The 20,957-nt window shown below is 44.3% G+C and overlaps 1 protein-coding gene across 1 annotated transcript in view; it reads right to left on the bottom strand.

Moving 5' to 3' along the window:
• HHAT (hedgehog acyltransferase) overlaps positions 1–16,418 on the bottom strand; it is a 177,545-nt gene extending 161,127 nt beyond the window's left edge. Inside the window, exons 1-6 of the mRNA XM_054398978.1 lie at positions 16,325–16,418; positions 15,004–15,071; positions 13,751–13,864; positions 12,772–12,966; positions 11,464–11,676; positions 7,448–7,619 (exon numbers count right to left, since the gene is read on the bottom strand). Coding sequence (XP_054254953.1) covers positions 7,448–7,619; positions 11,464–11,676; positions 12,772–12,966; positions 13,751–13,864; positions 15,004–15,071; positions 16,325–16,418 — 856 coding nt within the window. The remainder of the gene's footprint in view (positions 1–7,447; positions 7,620–11,463; positions 11,677–12,771; positions 12,967–13,750; positions 13,865–15,003; positions 15,072–16,324) is intronic.
• Between the last annotated feature and the right edge of the window lie 4,539 nt (positions 16,419–20,957).

The raw sequence follows: 20,957 nt of genomic DNA, 5'->3' as shown, positions 1-20,957 counted from the left end.
TGGACTCCATCCTATTGACCACAACTCTGACTTCTTTCCTTCAACCAGTTCTCAATCCACCTCACTACCTGATCATCCAGACCACACTTCCTCAATTTAGCTGCAAGGATGCTGTGGGAGACAGTAGCAAACGCTTTACTGAAATCAAGATAAACCACATCCACTGCTCTACCATCATCTGTCCACCTGGTTATGTCCTCATAAAAGGCTATCAGGTTGGTCAAACATGACTTCCCCTTGGTAAAACCATGACTGCTCCTGATGACCCTCTTGTCCTTGATACATCTAAAGACAGCACCAAGGATAAGTTGCTCCATCGCCTTTCTGGGGATGGAGGTGAGGCTGATGGGTCTAGAGTTACCTGGGTCCTCCTTCTTACTCTTTTTGAAGATCAGAGTGACATTTGCCTTCCTCCAGGCCTCAGGCACCTCTCCTGTCCGCCATGACTTACCAAAGATGGAGAGTGTTCTGGCAACAACCTCTGCCAGCTCCCTCAGCACCCATGGGTGCATCCATCGGAAGCCATGGATTTATGGATCTCCAGATTACTTGACTGTTCCCTAAATGCAGTTGTCATTAACCAAAGAAACTCCTCCTTTGTCATGTCTTCCTCTGGTACCTCAGTGGTCTTCTGATATCTTGTGATACTCAAAGTTCTGTTCAGATAAGCAGAGATCAGTAAATGGTGCTGCATCACCAGGCTGAATGTGAAGCCTCATATAGAAAACAGAGGCAATGATTTTTTTTTTAACCTCTAAATTTTCAAAATCAGACTTATTACAAATATTAAACACTCAACATTTACTCCAATTTCTATAACAACATACCGCAGAATGAATTTTATTATTGATATTCTATGTTGTCATAGTGGAAAAAAATAACATCAAAAAACCACACAAAAAACCCATAAGGCCTATTTTAAGATCTTTCAACTAGCGTTGAACTCCCTGTTACTATGTAAGTCAGTGAGTTTATCATTGAGCTAGAAGAAGCCTGAAGAACATAGGCTGGAATGGATCACCAATCTACCTGACCTTTATTTTATTTCTTTTCCCAGGCTTCATTACACCCCGTGTCCAAAACAGTCTGATCTAGCCCAGTACAGCTATTGCTCTGGCATTCTGCAATTCACCAAGATACTGAATTACTGGAATCCATGGTGGCTTTTACCATTGGTGTCTGCAAATCTTAATTGTACATTGTAAACTGTAAAGAGAGCAAATTAATCCAAATTAACTTTTAAAACTGAGAAGAATTAATTCTTTGGGTTTCCATTACTATAGAATACAGGTTTTCATGCTGTGCCATTAATTCTGAAAGTACTAGAGTCTTTCAGTCTGACCAGCATGAGATGCAGCACTGACACAAAAAACCTGGAATTGCTATAAACATTGCATTTAGTGCTCTGAGTTAAATAAGCACAAATGCCCTGATATTGTTCAGTATGCCAATAGCTATTCATAGACACAAGCATTCGTGAACATAGACAATGTGAGAATTCTAGAAAAACGCTCTCATTTTGCAAACAGTATCTTTCTAGAATGAATGAATTACAGTACTGTGCTGCTGGGCTGGAACAATCCTTGCTATCAATACAGACTGGGGGATGATGTGCTACAAAGTAGCCCTGTGGAAAAGGATTTGGGGTTGTTGATGGATGAGAAGCTGGACATGAGCAGACAATGTGCGCTTGCAGCCCAAAAGGCCAATCACATCCCAGGCTGCATCAAAAGCAGTAAATTCCACGATCTCATGGTCACTTTGTTCAAGATGTCCACCAATCTTTACATCTCCTACTAGTCCTTCTCTGTTTACTAGCAGTAGGTCTAGTAGTGAGCCATCCCTTGTTGTTGGCTCACTCAGCAGCTGCGTTAAAAAGTTATCATCCATGCACTCCAAGAACCTCCGGGAATCCTTCTTGTGTGCTGTGATGTATTTCCAGCAGATATCCAGTAAGTTGAAGTCCCTCACAAGTACAAGGGCTGAGACCTTCTCCAGACACCTATAAAACACTTCGTCAATCTCCTCATCCTGGTTGGGTGGTCTACAGCAGACCCCCATCATGACATCTGCCTTGCTGGCCTTCCCCCTGATTCTTATCCATAAGCATTCAACCCTATCGTCACCATCATCATGCTAAGGACAGTCAAGGCCCTCCCTGACATACAGGACCACCCCACTGCCTCTCCTTCTAGGCCTATCCCTACTGAAGAGTCTGTAGCCATCCAACACAGCACTCCAGCTATGTGATTCATCCTACCATGTTTGTCAGTGCAGTAATATTTTCCTGCTGCACGATAGCTTCAAGCTTGTTTCCAATGCTCCCTGCATTGGCATAGACACACTTCAGCTGGGGTGCCTTTCTGCGGGGTAGGGGGCTCTTCTCTGCTCGATTGCTCCCAGGAACTGACATGAATTCTAGTTCAACAACGGTCCTTGCATCTTCCTTATCTCGTTGCCCGTTATTCCCTACCTCTGCTGAGGAAGCAGTGGAACCATCACACCATCCCACAGGTGTCCCAGGTTTGTCTCCAGTAAGCTTGGTCCTTCCCCTTTACTCCTTCCACTGTAGTTTAAAGCCCTGCCAATGAGGCCAGCAAACTCTTATGATAAAACTCTTCTCTCCTTTTGAGTGAGGTGTACTCCATCTACTGCTAGCAGGTCTGGTGTCATATAAATTGTCCCATGATCAGAAACCCCAAAATTCTGCTGGTGGCAACAGACTCAAACCCAGGAATTAAACTCATTTGTCTTCTTCAATATATTTGTGTTCGCCCCTGCTACTGGGATAGAGGAGAACACCACCTGTGTTCCTGAGCACTCAAGCAATCTTCCCACAGCCCTGAAGTCTTTAATTGCCTTTGTACTTCTATCCTTAACTTCATCACTCCCAAGCTGTGTAACAAGCAGCAGGTAGTAATCCAATGGCCACACCAGACCAGGGAGTTTCTTAGAAACGTCCCTAATCCATGCCCCACATAAGCAACAGACCTCCCTGTGGGACAGATCTGGCCTATATATGGGGCCCTCAGTTCCCTTGAGAAGGGAATCCTCTACTACTGTCACCCTTCTTTTTTTCTTGTTAGCACTAGTCCTAAGTCCTGGGACTGGCTGACACACTCTGGGCAACTATGTGGATGGACTTCCATCTCCATCCACGTTCACCCAGCCCTCTGGTTCTGGAGCACCATATCAGTTGTGTATGGGCAACTGGGAAGACGGGGGAGACTGGGAAAGGGCTTGCCTGCCTCTTCAGGGAGGGACCAGCCTCCATCCCCCCTGTCTCTTAAGTCTCTTTCTTTATCTGGATGGCATGAGGACATGGGATCCCCTACTTCCCATGCAGTCAGCACCTGCTGCCCCTCCCTCAGAGATGGCAGAGCCTGACTCCATAAGTCTATCTCCCTTTCACATTCCCTTGTAGTTGTTAGTCTTGCGACTTCCTCCTTCAGCTCAGCCACCATGTTGAGCAGATCATTCACCTGTTCACACCTAACACAGGTGTTGCAATGGAGTGTGGCAGAGACAAGTGCCAGACTCTGGCACTCTCTGCAGCCAGGGGCCTGGACACTTACATGTTTGCATGTGGCTTCTGTCTGGGTGCCCACAGTTTTCCTAACAACAGCCTTTATTGCAGGTTAAGAAACAGCTGTCTAACCATAGAGAGGTCCTCCCAGGGGACTGGACAGCCCATCCTTCCCAAGGTGGGATGGCACTGGAAATTATGTTATTCCATCCCACTGTATAGAAGGTGCAATATTAACTGGCTGCACAGTCAGTTTCTTCCCCCTTTTCCTGTCTCTGCTCCCTTCCTGGCACAAACTTCTATCTCTTGTGATGCAGGGAAGGTTTGCAGCCTGGTTTCAGCCATGGCAGAGCTAATTTTTACTGCACCATTCAGGCCTGGGTAGGGATGTATTGGTGGGGGGAAAGGGGTTAAGGCCTGGCTGGGGGGAAGGTTTCAGATGGTGATGGCCTAAGTGAGGTTTAGGAGAAGCCCAGGCTAGAGAGCTGGGCCAAGTCAGAATACGAATTGTTGGGTATTTTTGTGTGGTTTTGTATTGTTGTATATAGTTGTGAATAGTACTCCCATTTAAATTTCCAATTCTTTCCAAACCTGTGTGGAGCATTTTCTTTTACTTCTTTGAGAAGGAGTAAAGTCATCTATCTGCTCCCTAAACCCTAGGCAGCCTTCAGCCAGGTTGCAACCACAGCTAGACCTCTACAAGCAACTGACCTCACAGGCTGCCTGGGGCACACCTAGATGACTGACCTTTAACTGGCCTTGCTTCTGGGGCATTTAAATAGCCTGTAGCAACTGAGGCTCAGTCTACACTTGTCTCACGAGAAAAACCAGAACCCAGTTGGGGCAGCCTGCTTCTCTGAGCTTCCTGGTCAGAGAAAGCCCATGTCAGTACCAGAAAAAAATGCCAACCTGGCCATCTGCTGCTGGGACTGACTGGCTGTGATGGCAATCAATCAGCTGTTCTGAGCAACTGATCCACAGGGCAGCCACATATGCTGCCTTCAGTGGTGGCTCCCAGGCACAAGTTAAGAAGCAAAGGGAGAGGAGTAATCCAGGAAAACAAGGGCGACTGTGAGAAAACAGAAGGTTCTACCTTTGCAGGAACTACACATGCTATCTTTAGTCCTCTGCTCACAACTCCCAACACTTAGCAACCAGTTAATCTTGAAACTTACCATTTACAAATATAACTTGCATATAGCTAAAAGAGATTGCACAGATACTTCAATTATCACAGTTCTTCCATCCATAGTACAAGAACAATGCTGGAAAGGACGTGCCCCATCATTGTTCACTTATGAGACGCTTCATCTACCCAGATTATATCACCAGTAAAGAGACTGGAGGATATTCAACAAGTACAGAGTAAAGCAAAGCTACAATGTCCTCTGAGCTACTATGGTAGCATGTCACAAGAAACACGTGGGACTAAGTGGGTTATTTGGGACAAAAGGTGGCTTCCTCTAAAAGCAGAGAAACTCTGCACTGATTCTAATATATCTGCATTTAGAAGAGTAGGAGAACACAGAACTATGCATTTACAAGTGAGTTGGAAAGAATGAGGTAATACAATCTACAGGCAGGATTGCTGTTACAGTAATGCAGGTACTAGCTTGTAAAGGGCACAGAGAAAAGAACCTGATCTAACAGGATCTTTGATTTAGCCACAAAAGGCCACGATTTTTTTTTTTTTTAAAGTTGAAGAAACAACCATACGATTCACAATGTACTAGCCAGTAGCTAAAGCATGCAAACAGTAATACTCAAAGCAGCTTATACCTGCGTTACAGCAAAATACACAGGCATCAAAACCATACAGGCACCATTTTGTGTATTGCTGCTTCTAGAAATTCATTTGCCCAATTCCTTCCACACAAGAGAAGGAATGGCTAACACATTCTCCCAGGTATTATTTTTTCATTTCATATCTGTGTGTAGTTAGTCATGTTAATTAGGTAACTATAGCATTTCTGCTTTACATGGCTATAAGTAACAATGTTGTACACTAGCATTCTTAAATAAGCATTGCAACTCAGTTTTGTTTGGTTGAGTTTTTTATTTCTTCATGGTTTCACCTCACAAGGCTACCACCATGAAGTGATGTGGAACAGTGTAGCTTCATACTTCTGAGGCGTAAACAAATCATCATTGCTCTTAAGATGCTGAGAGCAAAGTCTCACATACTGTCTTTACCAGCACTGTTGGCATTGTTGCCTTGATATAAATTTGGTTTAGTAACACAGAATGCAAAATAAGGGGAGTTTGAGTGTTTGGCAGTAAGATACCTTAAGATCCAGTAGGGATGAACAGATAAAGTATTACAACAGTAGCCTTACTCATGTTGGTGGCTCCCTAAAGCAAGTCACAGCAGTGGCCTGTCACTGGTTTAAGTCTAAGGACAGCTGCACAATCACTGTCATAAAACCTGCTGAGAAAACACTTTAAGTGACAAAGTTCTGCCTCAAAATCCCATTCATAATATTTTAAATATCTGCTTTCATTATCACAGAGAAAGCTCAACAAGGGTTACACTTTGAACACCTGTTTCAATTCAAGAGATCATATTTAGTCATGCAGCTATAGAGTCCAAACTTGCTTTAACACTACCGTTCATCACCTATCGCTTTGAGGCATATTAGACTTGTCAAGCAATCTGTTCAATACACGTCTTAAATTCTTCAGATATAAACACTTAATTTCATCAAATATACAGGCTATTTGGCTACATTCTGTAAAGTAAATTTTCACACCCCTGACTTTAAATATCAATACTGGTGGTATTGAAGGAAGAGAGGAATCTGCCAATAACCCCAAAGCCAGAATATGTTGTCCCCAATTCTGTAGCCTTTCCTGCGTTATCCAGTGGCCAGCTTTCTGTCAGACATACAGATAACAACAACAGGTAACAGAGTCCATTTATCAATGAGGTGAAAGCACAGAATCCACTTTTTAAATAGTGATTGAGTGAGGAGAGTCAGAATGAACCATGGAGCCAAACTTCTCTCTCTGCTCTTGACTTTTATATATACATTAAGTGTGTGTATATGCACATACACATATACACAGAGCGCACACACACTGCTTTCTGCTGACCAGAGTCCAATACACAAAAACACAGCTCACAGCACATGATCTCCAAAGAATGCTTGACAAGGACGCTCAGAGACACCTCCTGCAGTTCAGCAACCACCAAGACTTTTTCAAAACCCAAGTTTAAGGCATGGGGTTTCTCTACTTTCTCTTACCTGGTGATGCACAGAGTAGGACAGTGAGGAAAAAGTCCAACCAATCACATACACAAGGTTGCTTATGGGTTCTCTTGTCACCAGCACCCAAAGCTCTTGCCGTTTTATGCTACATTCATCAGCAACCATTTCTCCCCTGCCAAGTTAGACATTTTAATAAAATACCAAGGAGCTGAGAGAGGGCAGAAGAGAGGAAAAAGTCAAGGAGGAAAACAGAGCCTAGAAGCACTGACTGCTACTTTTCGAGCCACCTTGTATGCAATTCCTTCCCTCTTTTTCATGAGTACTGTTATTTTTCTTACCAACATGAATATAAACTAGAAACACAGAAGGTCGTTAAACACTAATTCTTAACATTTGCTCTCCTACATACACTAAACCAACTCTAAGTGTCCACTTCTAACTTGTGGGGTGGAGTATCCACTTGAGTCCAAATATACTTGAGATTAGAAAAAACAGCATATTTTAATTTAGGAAGCAACTCAATAACAGTTCAACTCTAAGTTTCTAAGAGGATCTACATGACTGTACTAAGAGTCTATAAACCATTTTTCTGAAAGCAAACGGCTATAATGCACTATTTGTAAGTATCTACAGATGGGCATTAAAAAAAAAAAAGTAGCCTGGGATTCTTGAAGTTAGGGGAGAAGATTTCTGCTATTGTTTCTGTACTCACCCAAGGCCCAGTATGATGCAGCTTCCAGAGGTGAAGCACTGCTGTACAGAGCATGGATATACATGAAGTGAATCATCAGCTCAGCCAGACACCACCAAAAGAAAATACGAATTATGCCCACAATTAAGATGATGATATTGGTCTTCAAATTGAAGGTTTCTTGTTTCCTCATCTAATGAAGAAATCCAAAGAGGTTATATAGCACATAACTGACTGGTTTACTCAAATACTCATCCTGAGAATTTTCTTTAAGATTCCTTTGCAATTCACTACTATTAAGGGGTCCATTTGAGTACACCATTTGGAAACCCCTGATTTACTTGAGGGAAGATTGGTCTCTCCATTCTCAGTCTCACTCAGTAAGCTGTAGAAATCAACAAGAGGCCAAACATGAACAGACACAACCACTGTACAAAAGTGAAAGTGCAGATAATGTACTCATAATCCAGACATAAGACTTTTTCAAATTCCTGTAACTTGATCAACCTCTAAAGATAATCAAAAAAGTTTAAAGAAACTACAGCTATGAAGGAGGTGGTTTTCCAAGCAGTAGCCCTACCAAATACAGACACTGCCATGGGTTGGAGTGAAGTCTGCTGCTGATATTCAATACCATGCTGCCAAGGTCTAAAAGACCTCCATGATGCACTAAGAAAGCAGTAGTTAAGTGTAAGCTAGCTATCAGATAAGACAAGGTTTGCAGTTAACAGGCTTCAAAGTTGCCCCAAACTCTCAATGCCACAGCAAACACATTGGCATAGTATTATCTTATTTTACCTTCTCTCCACAATAAAAAGAATATGATCAAATAACAAACATAGGATTACCTAAAAATTGTCATGTTTTGCATATCTATCATTGTATGTGTGCATAACGTCTAACCAGCCACCAAAATCACATATACAAGACAAGCAACCGATCTGCACAGACAAAAATTCCCCTCATTATTGCAAGCATATAGTACGGCTAACATGCAGCTAGCTCTGCTCACTTACAAATGAAGGACACTCATTTTGAACATTCATTTATAACACCTAGGCAAAATCTTGGGATCATGGATTGAATTCAACCAGTTGCTGTTATTCATACCACACTGCAGTCACGCCAGCTGCGAAAATATTAAGTGGAGCAAAGTATTATGGGGCTTGAAATTCAGATTGTAACATGGGAGGCTTCATGTTCCAGTTCCTGCTTCTGGGTTCTAGGTTCTTGGGTGTTGGTCTTTTTCCACTGGGATGGTGGCAGGACAAGGAGGGATGGAGAAGTAGTTTTCTGGCTTGGGTTTTTAGCTTGCTTGCTTCTGCTTGCTGCTGCTTTGTGCCAGTGCTTTTTCTACAAATAGGTTAAGGTAATTATGCTTTTTGTACTATGTTTATCTGATTTTGATCAGTAAACTCTATTCTTATCTCACTTTTTTTGGTCTCAATTCCAAGTTTGTGTGTTAGTTTTCCCTCACTTCTGTATTGGGAAAATAGACAGGTTAACCTGCTGGTTTGGTTTGACCCGTTTTGTCTGATTCAAACCATTACACTTGGAAAATACAATTTAGTCACAGGGATTTGCACAACAGGCCTTCAAACCCATGACTAGAAATGCTATACCCTTCTTCAACCCAGAAATTCTACAAGGCCATGGAAGAAGCATCACACTCTCATTTTTGCCTAGCAAGGGATACCAATTACCAGCATTGTATCTTCAAGCCATACAGAAATCTGTCTCCATCTTCAGTACTACTTCTTTCCAATGCACTCAGCAGGAGCCTCATCTCAGTCTCAGCTTCAGTTAATGGGTTCTGCAGGTGGGTTTCGGTGATAGCAGCAATAAACACTTAGTATTGTGCACATTGAATCAACTGCTAGACACTGCAAACTTCAAAATCCTTCTCCAACTTCACATGTCAAGGCTATATCCTCTGCTCAACACCAACATGAAACACACTGATGTTGTTCAGTCTGTTCCATCTTCTTTATGGTTTTAACCAAACACGTCTGTGCATATTTAAATGAGAACATACTACCAATACAGGTGTACCATTCTCAATCCTTTTCTCCTTACACCAAGAATATGTTTGTCTTTGCATGGATTTTTGCTGAGCCATATCAGATGAGCCTAGTTTCAATGCAAGACTTTCTCCCATTTTTTCCTACCAGCTATCCCCAAGCTGCTACCTTGGAGTCTCATAGGCCTACTGAAGCAGTCCTTAATAAAAGAAAAACCACAACACTAAACTAATAAACCCTACATCTCTCCCTCTGCTAGGAGTACAAGAATATAGATGGAAATTGCAACTTCAGAATTTGCAAAAAGAGTTAGAAAAATTACCTCCGTTTATGCAAATCTATGCAGACTTTTCCTACAACATCCAGCCCAGGATAACAATATTCAGTTTGCATCTTCCAAAGCTACTGAACACAAATGAGCAAAGGACTTGTCACTTAGGGGTCCACCAGAACCTCAGTTCTAACTTTCATAACGCCCAGTCTGTTTGCTGTGGCTTCAGCAGAAAATTTCCAAATACAAACAGAAGCAAGCAAAGCCTAGGCTTCTAAACACAAAACTGAAACAGACGTTTTATCCAGTAAAATGTAACAAAGTAAATTTGATGTCAGATAAACCTGTAAAGTAGAATTTGGGGAGGACAATTTGTCTTAAAAGTCGGTGTCTGGGACATTGTCAAATTTCCAACGCTACCCTTGAAATTGCCCAGTCTTCACATTCCTACATCACCGGTACTTTCAGAATTATGTGGAAGATCGTTTTAGACACCCAACTAAATCTTTCTTGGAGGAGATCAGTAAAATCTAAAATTCTTCAAATCACTATTAAAGAAGGAAAAAAGTATTACAGCATCAGTTATAGATGCTTTTACTGAAGTGAAAATATGCAGGTAAGGTTCCCCCCAAACAAGTATCTCACTGAGGGAAAAATATTTCAAAAGGAAATAGAAATCACAATCAAGTAGATTAACCATCCAGCCTTTGAAACCTATTTTGCTTTCTTTCCACTTTCTCTGACATTGTAGTCTAATCAATCAATCTCTTTCCAATCAAGTTAGACATACTGACTTACTTAGACTCTTTTTAGACTAAATATATCCAGTAACAATATATCCAAATATATGTCAGTAACCAGCCCCATTGAGTTCTGTATTAGCCCATGGCTGACATACAACCACAAAGACCCAAGAATGGTTTCTATCTACAGCCTTCCCTTTTACACAGAGTATACTTCAATGCTTTCAGAGAAAAAGGACAATAGATACAGAGTAACATTTGGAATGTCCATTTGAAAGTCTTACTAGTATCATTGTCACATAGCGAACTGAAAAATAAGCAGAGGTTTACCTGTAAACTACCTTATGAAACACATTAAAAGATCTCAAGGAAAAGCAGACTAACTTATCTACCTAACTTTTTGTTATTACTAGCATTAAAATCTCTCACAATGGGGAAAAAAAAAACCAAAACCAACACACCACACCACAAAAATCAACCTATCATACTTCAACTTAGTCCTCACAGTACAAGACCTGTGTCTAGATCTAGCAGCAGATATTACCATCAGCTTCGATATAGCAGCATTTCAGGACTTAAAGGAAAGATGAGGAAGGACTCTTCACATCAGGAAGAGCAGCAATAGGACAAGATGTAACAATTTTAAACTGAAAGAGGATAGATTTAGATTAGATATTAGGAAGACGTTTATTACCAAGGGTGGTGACACACTGGAACAAGTCGACCAGACAAGCTGTGGATGCCTCATCCCCAGAATTGTTCGAGGCCAGGTTAGATGGGGCTTAGAGCAATCTGATCTAGTGGAATGCATTCCTGCCCATGGCAGAGGGTTGTTGGAACTAGATGATCACTAGATAATCACTAAGGTCCCTTCCAACCCAAACCATTCTATGGTTCCATAGCTCTTCATGCAGTTCACCTGAGACAACATGCAGCAAAAAAAAAAAAAAAAGAAAAGAAAAAAATAATCTGTAACTCTGTGATGTTAGAAACTACTGTTACCTGCTTGCTGAACTCATCAAAATTCATAAGAGGTCCATTGTGGAACATTGGGTAATAAAACACATATGCCAGCATCCACAAGAATGAGTGAGATGACTTCTGGGCAGGTCCATGCCAGCAGTACTCCAGGCTGAAGCTAGTGCAGAAGAGGCAGCGGACAGACATAGTAAAGAGCAGCAGATAATACTCATTTTCAGTGTCATACCACTTCCTCTGCAAGACAAAAAGTCAGATCAGAATGGTGCAATGCTGTGTCATCTATATGGCTGCACAGCCATGTCCACCCAGATCCTAACTTGCAGGCTCACCAGCAGAAGGAAACAACTGAAGCGAACAGCACTACTTAACACAAACAATAAGCACTGGCTGTTGGAGAAAAGGCCTCCAGAAGTATTGCAACCAGCATAGACAGCTTGGTTTCAGAAACATTGGGTTCTGAAGAACTGACAGAAGGAGAGCTTTTCTTGCAGGAATGCCATTATCCTTCTCAGATTTGGTCCAGTAATGCAATATCTAAACCAGCTAGCTGCACTACTGACAGCTGAGGGACTACTAGGGCTGCAGTCCAGACTGAAGAGAATCAGTCACTCCTGAGAAAGCTCAAAACTGGGAAGATGTTACTCAGCCTTTGAGTTTAACACCTGCTGTCACACCCGTTTCCAACAACAAAAACATTATTGCAAAAACAAACAAAAAAGGAAATATCAGCAAATGTAGTTTGGGTGACTACTTTTGTATTGCAGTGGGCCAATTCCTCCTCTCAAGACAAATCTATCCACACCATGGAGACTCTAACCACTCATCTTCCCTCTGCCCTCCCCCCAAAGGCCTTATAGCTTATGTTCACTTTTGCCCATTAGACCCATTAAATGGAACAAGGATATTTCCTCACAGCTTTTGCTCATCAAAAGCCATTAGAGAAAGAGTAAAACTGAGCTTGCACCACCTAGTTAGCAAGCAACTTGTTTGGTACAAATCAAAGTCTTGGAGAAACAGTCTCCCTTTCCATGCAGAAGTCTGCAGTCACCAATAAGGTAGTCAGGCCATGCATTTACTAGAGAACTAGTAAAGTATGATCATACTTCAGCACTGCTGAAAGCCACTTACTTAGGCACACACTTCCATCTCAATGGACCAGCCAGCACAGCTGAGAAACAGAAGCAGCTCCAGGGTAAGCCACTGCAGCTCTGCTGCATAAGCCAACCTCTCCTTACATCAACTGCAGGCATAGTACTTCGTCCATAAAGATAACTACCATAATTTGAACACCCCCATAATTTGACATTTAACTAGCCTTCCTGACATTACCTTGGCTTCTTCTACAGCCGGTATGCGTAAAGTGGATAGCAAGATGAAGGAGCACAACCATGTCAGGAGGGACAGCTGAAACTGAGCCACAGCAAACGAAATGGTTGCATGTAACAAAATGACAGCAAAGCCTTTGATTCCCAGTAACAACCAGCAGGCAGCCATTCCATAAACCATCAAGCACCATGGTTTATACTGTCAGAAAAACAGAACAGCTTTTAGATTATTTCAAAAGAAAAAAAAGTACTCAGTATCAGTACTCTCCTACACAGGGTCTATAGTAGAAGCAAATACAGTCAACAAGGTTAAAAACACAGAAAACAATATAGGGAAAGCCAACTGTATCCATGAAGGATGGACGTTAAGAAAAAGTTCTTTACAATGAGGGTGGTTGAGCACTGGAACAGATTGCCCAGAGAGGTGGTTGAGACCCTATCCCTGCTCAGTGGGGCTTTGGATAACCCAATTTAGTTGAGGATGTTCTTGCTCACTGCAGGGGGGTTGGACTAGATGACCTTTAGAGGTCCCTTCCAACTCAGATGATTCTGTAAGACCGAAGAGGTTTCTATATCAGTATGTGTGATATCCAGAGTCTCCCTGATCTGGGGAAGAACTTCCTCCCTTCCTTCCCCAAACTAGCAGGTGTCACACCACAAGGTAGTCATTTCCTAAAATCATGCAATCATTTAGCATCATGCCAAAACCCAAGTAGTCATCAGTTTGCAGTCTTGGAAAGGAATATCTACACCCTTCTTTTGCGTCAAATGACACTGGAAAACAACACCTTTGAAGGGTTGGAGGATGAAGTCTCCAAACACACACCTAAGGCAACTGACCTACTTGCTCTCATCTGTGCTTAGCTATTAACTCACTCACAGAATGGGATTTCCTACACTCAGTAACCTCAGTGCTGAATTTCCCACACCCAGAGTAAACGAACACACAGAAACTCTCTGACATGAAGAAAATCTATACACACCTTCTCCACCAAGAGCCTGCACACTTGTGATACCAGCAGGTGACCAGCCAGAAGCCACAATATACGCTCTCTTCCCCATTCAATCCAGTAGCTCCACTCAAAGTCCATGGGGTCCTGCAGCATCAAGGAAACTGGTCAATACGTGTATCTGGCCATAAACATGTTCTTACAGGGCAAGGAAGCATCCCTATAACACACTAGGGTCCCATACCAAACACCACAGGACTCAATATTCAGCAACACATTTTGATCACAGCAGTGGGCTCCAACAACTCCATTTTAACTTCCAATGGTATGAAATTCAGAAAGAGCGTTAGATAGTGTCATGACTCCTAAACTCCAGGCCAACACTGAACATGGCCAAGAAGCAATTGTTGGTTTTCCCTACAAACACAATAGGAGTTTTCTAACTGTAAAGCAGGCAGAGGGGCACCCACTTACATCTTCTCCCCACGACACAGGCAACAGGCTGGTGATTACAGAGATGCAGCCTAGAACAAGGGTCCTACTTCTCATGGCTTCCCAGTCCCACATACCTTTGCAATGGTTCCCTGTCAGAAAGCTTCTCAGGAAACAAATTAGTCTGTCAATACTGTTCTTGACTATCTCTTCAAACCCAATAAATTCACACCTCTGCTTGCTCCGATCCTCTTAAAGATTTTTTTTTCCTTTGGAAAAAAAGCCAAAACCATTTTCAACTGTACTCCACTCATGCAAAGTTTAGCCTTTTTTTCCCCCAACTTTGAACAGCCTTTTATGAAACAAAGAACTTTTAAGAATGACCTGTGCCGCTCACCTCTTCTGAAGGATTCAGAGAGTAACTCTGCTCTGCCATTGAAAACCAGGAGCTTGGGTGAACAGGCACCTTGAAGAAGCAAAGTTTCACTCCCTGTTTCTATACCAAGCCTAAGTGAGTGAGATCTGATGAAATCAGGTCACCTGGAGATTCCTGTGACACGGGGTTTCTATCTAAACTAGGTAAGTGGGGTCAGCCAGTTGCCTGAGAGGCTCATACAAAACCCCACTAGAGCTTCATCTCCACAAGTACCATATGGCTTTCTCACATCAGGGGTCCTCCACTGTCATGAGATGATGGGCCTAAACACCAAAATACTTCCACAAGCAAGAATTCCTTGTGCTGTGAGGTCAAAAGCAAGTCAGGAAGAGAACTGGCTAGGCTTTGTTTTGTGGTAAAGGGGTGCTAATACTCTTATTAGTTTAATGAAATAAAAGATGCTGGTCACCCATCCTACCTTTTTGAGGCCCCAAAACAGAGTTCCTGGTTCCAGCCCAAACCTTCTGTCCATTGCAGCTTCATACTCTGCAAAGAAAACAAACCTCTGCTAACAACACAGAAACAAAAGCAGGTAAAGTCATGGATGTGGCCTCTGCACACGCTCCCATGCTGCCTCTGCAGGTGGGGGACACAGTCAGGGTGTCACTGCTCACTTAGTGACCAGCTCAACAAGGCCACAAAGGGCAAAGTCAAAGCCCATGATGACCCAGAACCTATGCTTTGATTCCCCCTTCAAGAGCAGCAATAACAGACAACAAGCAATCTGTTACCACACAGGACTTGTACTACAATTCTCATTTCCCGTCTTTCAGGACTGCTGGGTTTCTCCCACTGGAGCAAAATGGAGACACAGACACAACAGGGACCAGAACAAGCCAAAGCCACTCAGAGATGCTGCTCCAGAGCATGTTTCCATGTAGCCTTTTCCCATCTCCACAGAACACATGCTGTACATGGGGTACACAGCCCTATACCCACTTACCCAGCACTTCCTTCACTGCCCTGCAAGTGTCTTTATGGCACTCCTCTTCTTCCCTTCAGCTCTTCTCAGAGCAAGCCAGGGGCATTAATATAGAACACTTTGCTGGTTACAGCCTAACAAGATCCAATACATCTTTCCCTAATGAGTCTCCATAACTATCTATACTGTTATTAAATTATACCACCTTTATTTTCTTTAAAATACTGATGTGCCAATCCCTCCTCTGCATCAGACTCACTGAACCAAAACAAGCCACCATATGGCTACCAAGGCACGGGCAGTTGTCTGCAAGCAAACTGACCCCAAAGCTGTAAGAACAACCCACTCATTGCTTTGAGCCCACAAACCAGCACAAGAGCAGCTAGAGCTCTGAGCAGCGCAGCCTCTGCAGGTTCAACCCCAGTAAGCACCATCCACCAGGAGGCACAGCTACCTTCGAACCACCCACCTCTATGGTGTTACAGGTAAGTAGCCAGGAAAAACTCCAGTTAAAATACGACTTTCCCTCATCTGAGTAGCTAAGCTTCAGAAGCGTCCCCCTCATCTCTTCCCTAAAAACTGAGTGCTAGGACACTATCGCCAAGCGTCTCCCCAGCACTCAAGGCAAAAAAGCCCTGGGACAAAGCTCTCTGCCCAGCTGATACCTGGCTGCTGCTTCCTCGCAGGAGGCTGGTTTGCAGGCAGGAGGTGCCCCTTGCAGAAGAGCAAAGCAGAAAACAACCCAAAGCGGAGTCAAGCCAGGTACCCCGCCAGCCACGGGAGGGGAGCGCTGCAGAAGCCCGCATCACAGACTTACTCTGAGACACCTGGTGCACTTCATAGAAAGCATAGAAGTGAGAGCCCACGGTGAGGGCACCATACAGACACATTTCCCAGGCAGGCAGCAGCATCGGTCCGGCTGCCGTCCCTCGCAGACCCCGCCGGCCGCCTCCCTACGGAAGAGAGGACGGGAGGGGATTCCCCTAAGATGGGCGGGCACCAAGTACGAGTACCAGGGCACCGAGTACCAAGGCACCGAGCAGCAGGACACCTCGCATCAGCCTCCGCGGCTGCTGCACGCCGGTACCTGAGCACGAGGCCGAGGAGGGCCGGGCAGCAGCCACACAGCGCACTTAAGGCCCCCGCGCTACCGGGGCAAGGAGGAGGGGCGGGCTCGGGACAAGAAGGAGGCCGGGCTCTGTCGGCAGCTATCAGGAGGGCAGCGAGCTCTGCCCGACAGCGATGGCTGCGGAGGCCCAGGCGTCGAGAGCTCCGTGCACCCCAAACCCGGTGGGGCTCTCTAGGGCCAAGGTCGGCTCCCGGCTGCTCTCGACGTCCTGACACCGCATAGAGTAGAAGATGGGATCCTGCTTCCCGCCCTTACCTGAGGAGGGCTCTGCTGCCGGGAGCGGCAGCAGCAGTAGCAGCTCCGGGCGCAGCCGAGGCGAACCGAGGTCCCAATCCCACTGCAAGCAGGCGGGGCGCCTCCTAGCCAACCCGCCCCCGGCACGGTACAGCCAGCCCCGGCCCTAGTCCCGCCCGCCCCCGGCACGGTACAGCCAGCCCCGCCCCTGGTCCCGCCCGCCCCCTTATGAGCTGCGGCCACTCCCCGAAGAGGGAGGGCGGGAGCCAGGCGGAGCTCCCCGCCCTGCGCGCCCTCTCCTGGCCGCCAGGCGGCGCCGCAGCCCTCCTGTGGCGGCGGAGCGAGCCCCCGAGGTTTGAGACGGCCCTACGGCGATCTCCGCGGAGAGGGCTCCTGCGCAGGCCCGGGGCCTGGAGAGCCGCAGCAGACCTCGTTTGCTGGAAAACAACCTTATCTTTGGGAGTGAAACATGCAGTACAGGTCTGCTTAGATCTGCTGGAACCTGTCAGAGGGATCAAGCGCATGAGCCATCTGGGATAAAGTTTGCATTTTGGTCCGTGTTTTGTGCAGCACTTACCACAACCTGACTGCAGGTGCTGGGATCGTCAGAGAGAATCATTTATATCAATATGAGAGTATTTTACGGGATCTGGGACAGGCCAGGGGGATGGCACTGGGGGACTGTCAAGTGCTGCGAGGAAGAATGAAAACATAGATGTCTTCTTCAACATACTTGCCTCTGAAAAATTGTTCCAGGACGTGTGTAAATTAACCGTGAAGTAGAAATCAAGAATTGTATTCAGATAAAAGGGTATGTATAACAGCCGCTCACAGACCTCTGCTGCCACTGCAGTGCAAAGTACACAAATGCAGAGACACTGCAGAGTCATCGCTTGTCAGGACACGACTTGAACAGATCTGAAAAGCACCACCAAAGTAGGAAAGCAGAGCTGGAAGTGCTGGTGCTGACAACTACCTCATGGATCAACCTGCATGTTAACATGGCTCCTACCTCCTGGCATTTCAGAGAACAGCTCATGAACCTCACTGTTCTTAGTGTTAAAAACACGTTGACTTTACAGCCCTAGAGGTTTAGGTAATTTATGCTAATCTGGTCTTGCAACCGTGTGACTTTTATCCCTCTCTGCTGTTGACATCAGTGATGTAATTTTTTAATGTGTGAAATATTGCATATCCTTTTGGATGTTGTCTTGCTGGATGTTCCTCTTATAAAACAGTATTTCAGTGCCTCTGATTACTTTGAGACCTTCTATTCAAATTCCCGTTTCCTGATCTTTGAAAGCCAAGTTTGTGTCTGATACTCCAGGTGAAGTCTCATCAGTACAAGGGGTTGTCTTCGTTATCTAACTAGACGTGCATCTCCTGGTGCCTCCAAGAATCACTCCTGCCTGTCAGAGCTCCATGGTGGTTTTTAATCATTTTGCCTTTTGCCTAAAGTTTTTTAATTCCCTTCTTTCTTTGCCAGGCAATGACTTGCCTTCACTTTAGAGTGTCAATTTGGATTGCCCCTAGACGTAAGATACTGCTTTTCCTCTGTGGAACTGCCATAAAATCTCATGGTCATGTGCATTTTCCTCTGTGACACCCAGATCCTCTGCTGCAGTGCTTCTCCAATTTTTGCCCTCAGCAGGTTAGTCAGTACCTTCCCTCCGCCAAAAATACGACACCAACCGCATAACAAGCACCAGAACATCTGTCCTGAATTTGTAAAAACATTCCCACAGCACTGCAGCCATTATATAGCCACTAAGGGTCAGCAGAGCTTATACTTTCCTGCAGTTTTTGGTGCAGGCAGCAGGCCCTCTAGGTGGCTGCATAACACAGTGCCAGGCAGCAGGGGTACTGCAGCTTCAGAAAGGGAAGAGGCATAACAACTTACAGCCCTTACATCAGGTCACATTGAAAAGGAAATCTTTGTCATTAGTTATGTGGTGGCATCCAGGGGCCTGTGTATGCTCTGTGACCATGTGAGCAGCTACCCTTCCACAAAGGTCACTGACCAGCCCACGGAGCAGGAACACAGACAATAGTCCCACATAGATTTCACTGCCAGGACTTCCACATTAAAAGATTCCCCCCACCTCCCCCTCCTTATTCAAAGGATTTTATACAGTAAAACATGACAATGCTCTCAATGAATGACTTTGTAAGAGTAGCTATAAACTAAGATGCTGAACATTGAAGGCATGAACACCTGTGCATTAGCATGGCCCTCACCATTTTAGATACCATAATTCAAAAAAGTCGAGTTCTGCTGCTGCTATAGTCACTGACAGGCAGCAGGAGGAACCTGAGAGCAAAAGCCCTAGAAAAGCAGCAGCAGAACACCCCATTTCTCATTTGATCAGCAGTGAGGCAATGTTTTTTAAACATCTCTAGCCCTGTGTACCAGCAGCTGCACAGGCCTGGCAGGTTCTTCAAGGCATCTTCAGTTTGGGATGTGACGCTGTATACACATGCAGCAGGTTTCCCCCGAGGAAAAATAAAATAAAAAGCAATTGGGCAGAATGATGATTTGTGATGGTAGAGGTGTTTCTCTGGAGCATCACTTCAGCCTGAAGGTTTGTACACTTTTACTCACTGCAGAATAGCTGCAGAGTCCATAGGCAACAACCTGCCAAAGAAACATGTCTGTCTTCACTACTGGGAGTCAGCAGGAAGGCATCCAGTCCCCACCAGGCCTTGCTGAACAGTAGAAGGTGCAGTGCCAGCCTCTTGAAGATCAATTTAAGTATGACAGGAAGAGAGTCCGTCTCTAACAGATGTTCATATCCCATTTTTTAATTTCTATCTCTTATGAAGCCAGTATAGTACCTGAGATGGAAGTGTTAGGTTCAAATGCTGCTTGGTGAGAGTCTGCCTTTCTTATGTGATCAGCTATAGATATGATCATCAGAGACTTAAGCAAATGATTCCAGAACCCAAGAGGACAGAGGTAGCAGGAGTCCTTTTAAAAGGGCCCTTACTATTTTCCAGGCAAGTCCTTCTGAGGTGAGCTCGTTATAGAACACTTAATTTCTATGGGTTTCATCATGGCCATGGGGAAAAGGCAGGGTAAGTGTATGAGACAGTGAGGTGGACAACTCTGACCCCCAACCTTGAAAGTGGCTCTTTCTGAAGTGCCAAGTGTGTTTTTTTCCCGATCATCTTTAACCATAGCGATGTAGGCATTGTTTATAAAGATCCTTGCAATCACAAAGTCAGTAGTTTTGTGCAAGTAAATAGAATAATGAATCCCTTGCATCTTTGAGAACTTGTTTCATGCTCTGAGACTGGAAAATTACCATTGTGCTTCTGACTGGAGATTAATAAAATTACTTTTGGAAAAAATACTGTAAATTAATACATTATTGTAACTAAGCAGCTCACTGTTGGATTCAGGCTGAATATCTCAGAGCCTTCCCTGTCAATACAGTTTCTGCTTTGCTTAACTAAAGCCCTGGAAACCCTGGCTTCTGGTTAGAGCTTTTTCATGGATTTCTTTACATGGATTTATTACCCACTCTTCCCCCCAATAAAAGCAGTATTCTAAGTGAAGTTACACAGTCTGGATGTAGGGTCCACTCGTGTAACTGTAACCATAGCTGGGGGGAAGTTCAGCTGTTTTACCTTGATTGTGTTTGAGTCTCAGTTAATCATGATTGAGTCTTTGTTTCTACAAGTTTAGCTAGTAAACACAAAGGGTTTTTTAATTTTTTTTATTTCTTTTCCCCACAATACTCCTTGGAAGTTGTCTAGTTTACACGTGAAATGATAAGAGGATGGTGAGTCAACTCTTATATACCTTAACAATCATACTTGAAACCTGTGCTTTCTAGCAAGGAAGTGGATAATCCACTTACTGCACCTGACCTGCTGGACCAAGATGGGTTGAATTTATCTAGAAAGGGTAAGAGGGTGCTGGCACTGGGGTTGGCAGGACTCATTGGGAGGGCTTTAAACTAGGTCTGAAGGGGGTGGGTGTGGAAACCAGTCTCCCTGGAAAGGAGGGAGGACCACACAAACTGGTGAAATCAGCAGCCCAGCTGAAGTGCATGTACACCAATGCACGCAGTATGGGCAACAA

Source organism: Indicator indicator, chromosome 2 (genome assembly GCF_027791375.1).
Source record: "Indicator indicator isolate 239-I01 chromosome 2, UM_Iind_1.1, whole genome shotgun sequence".
NCBI classification, from domain to species: Eukaryota; Metazoa; Chordata; class Aves; order Piciformes; family Indicatoridae; genus Indicator; species Indicator indicator.
The sequence above is the reverse complement of the archived record's forward strand: the minus strand, read 5'-3'. Positions and strand labels throughout refer to the sequence as shown.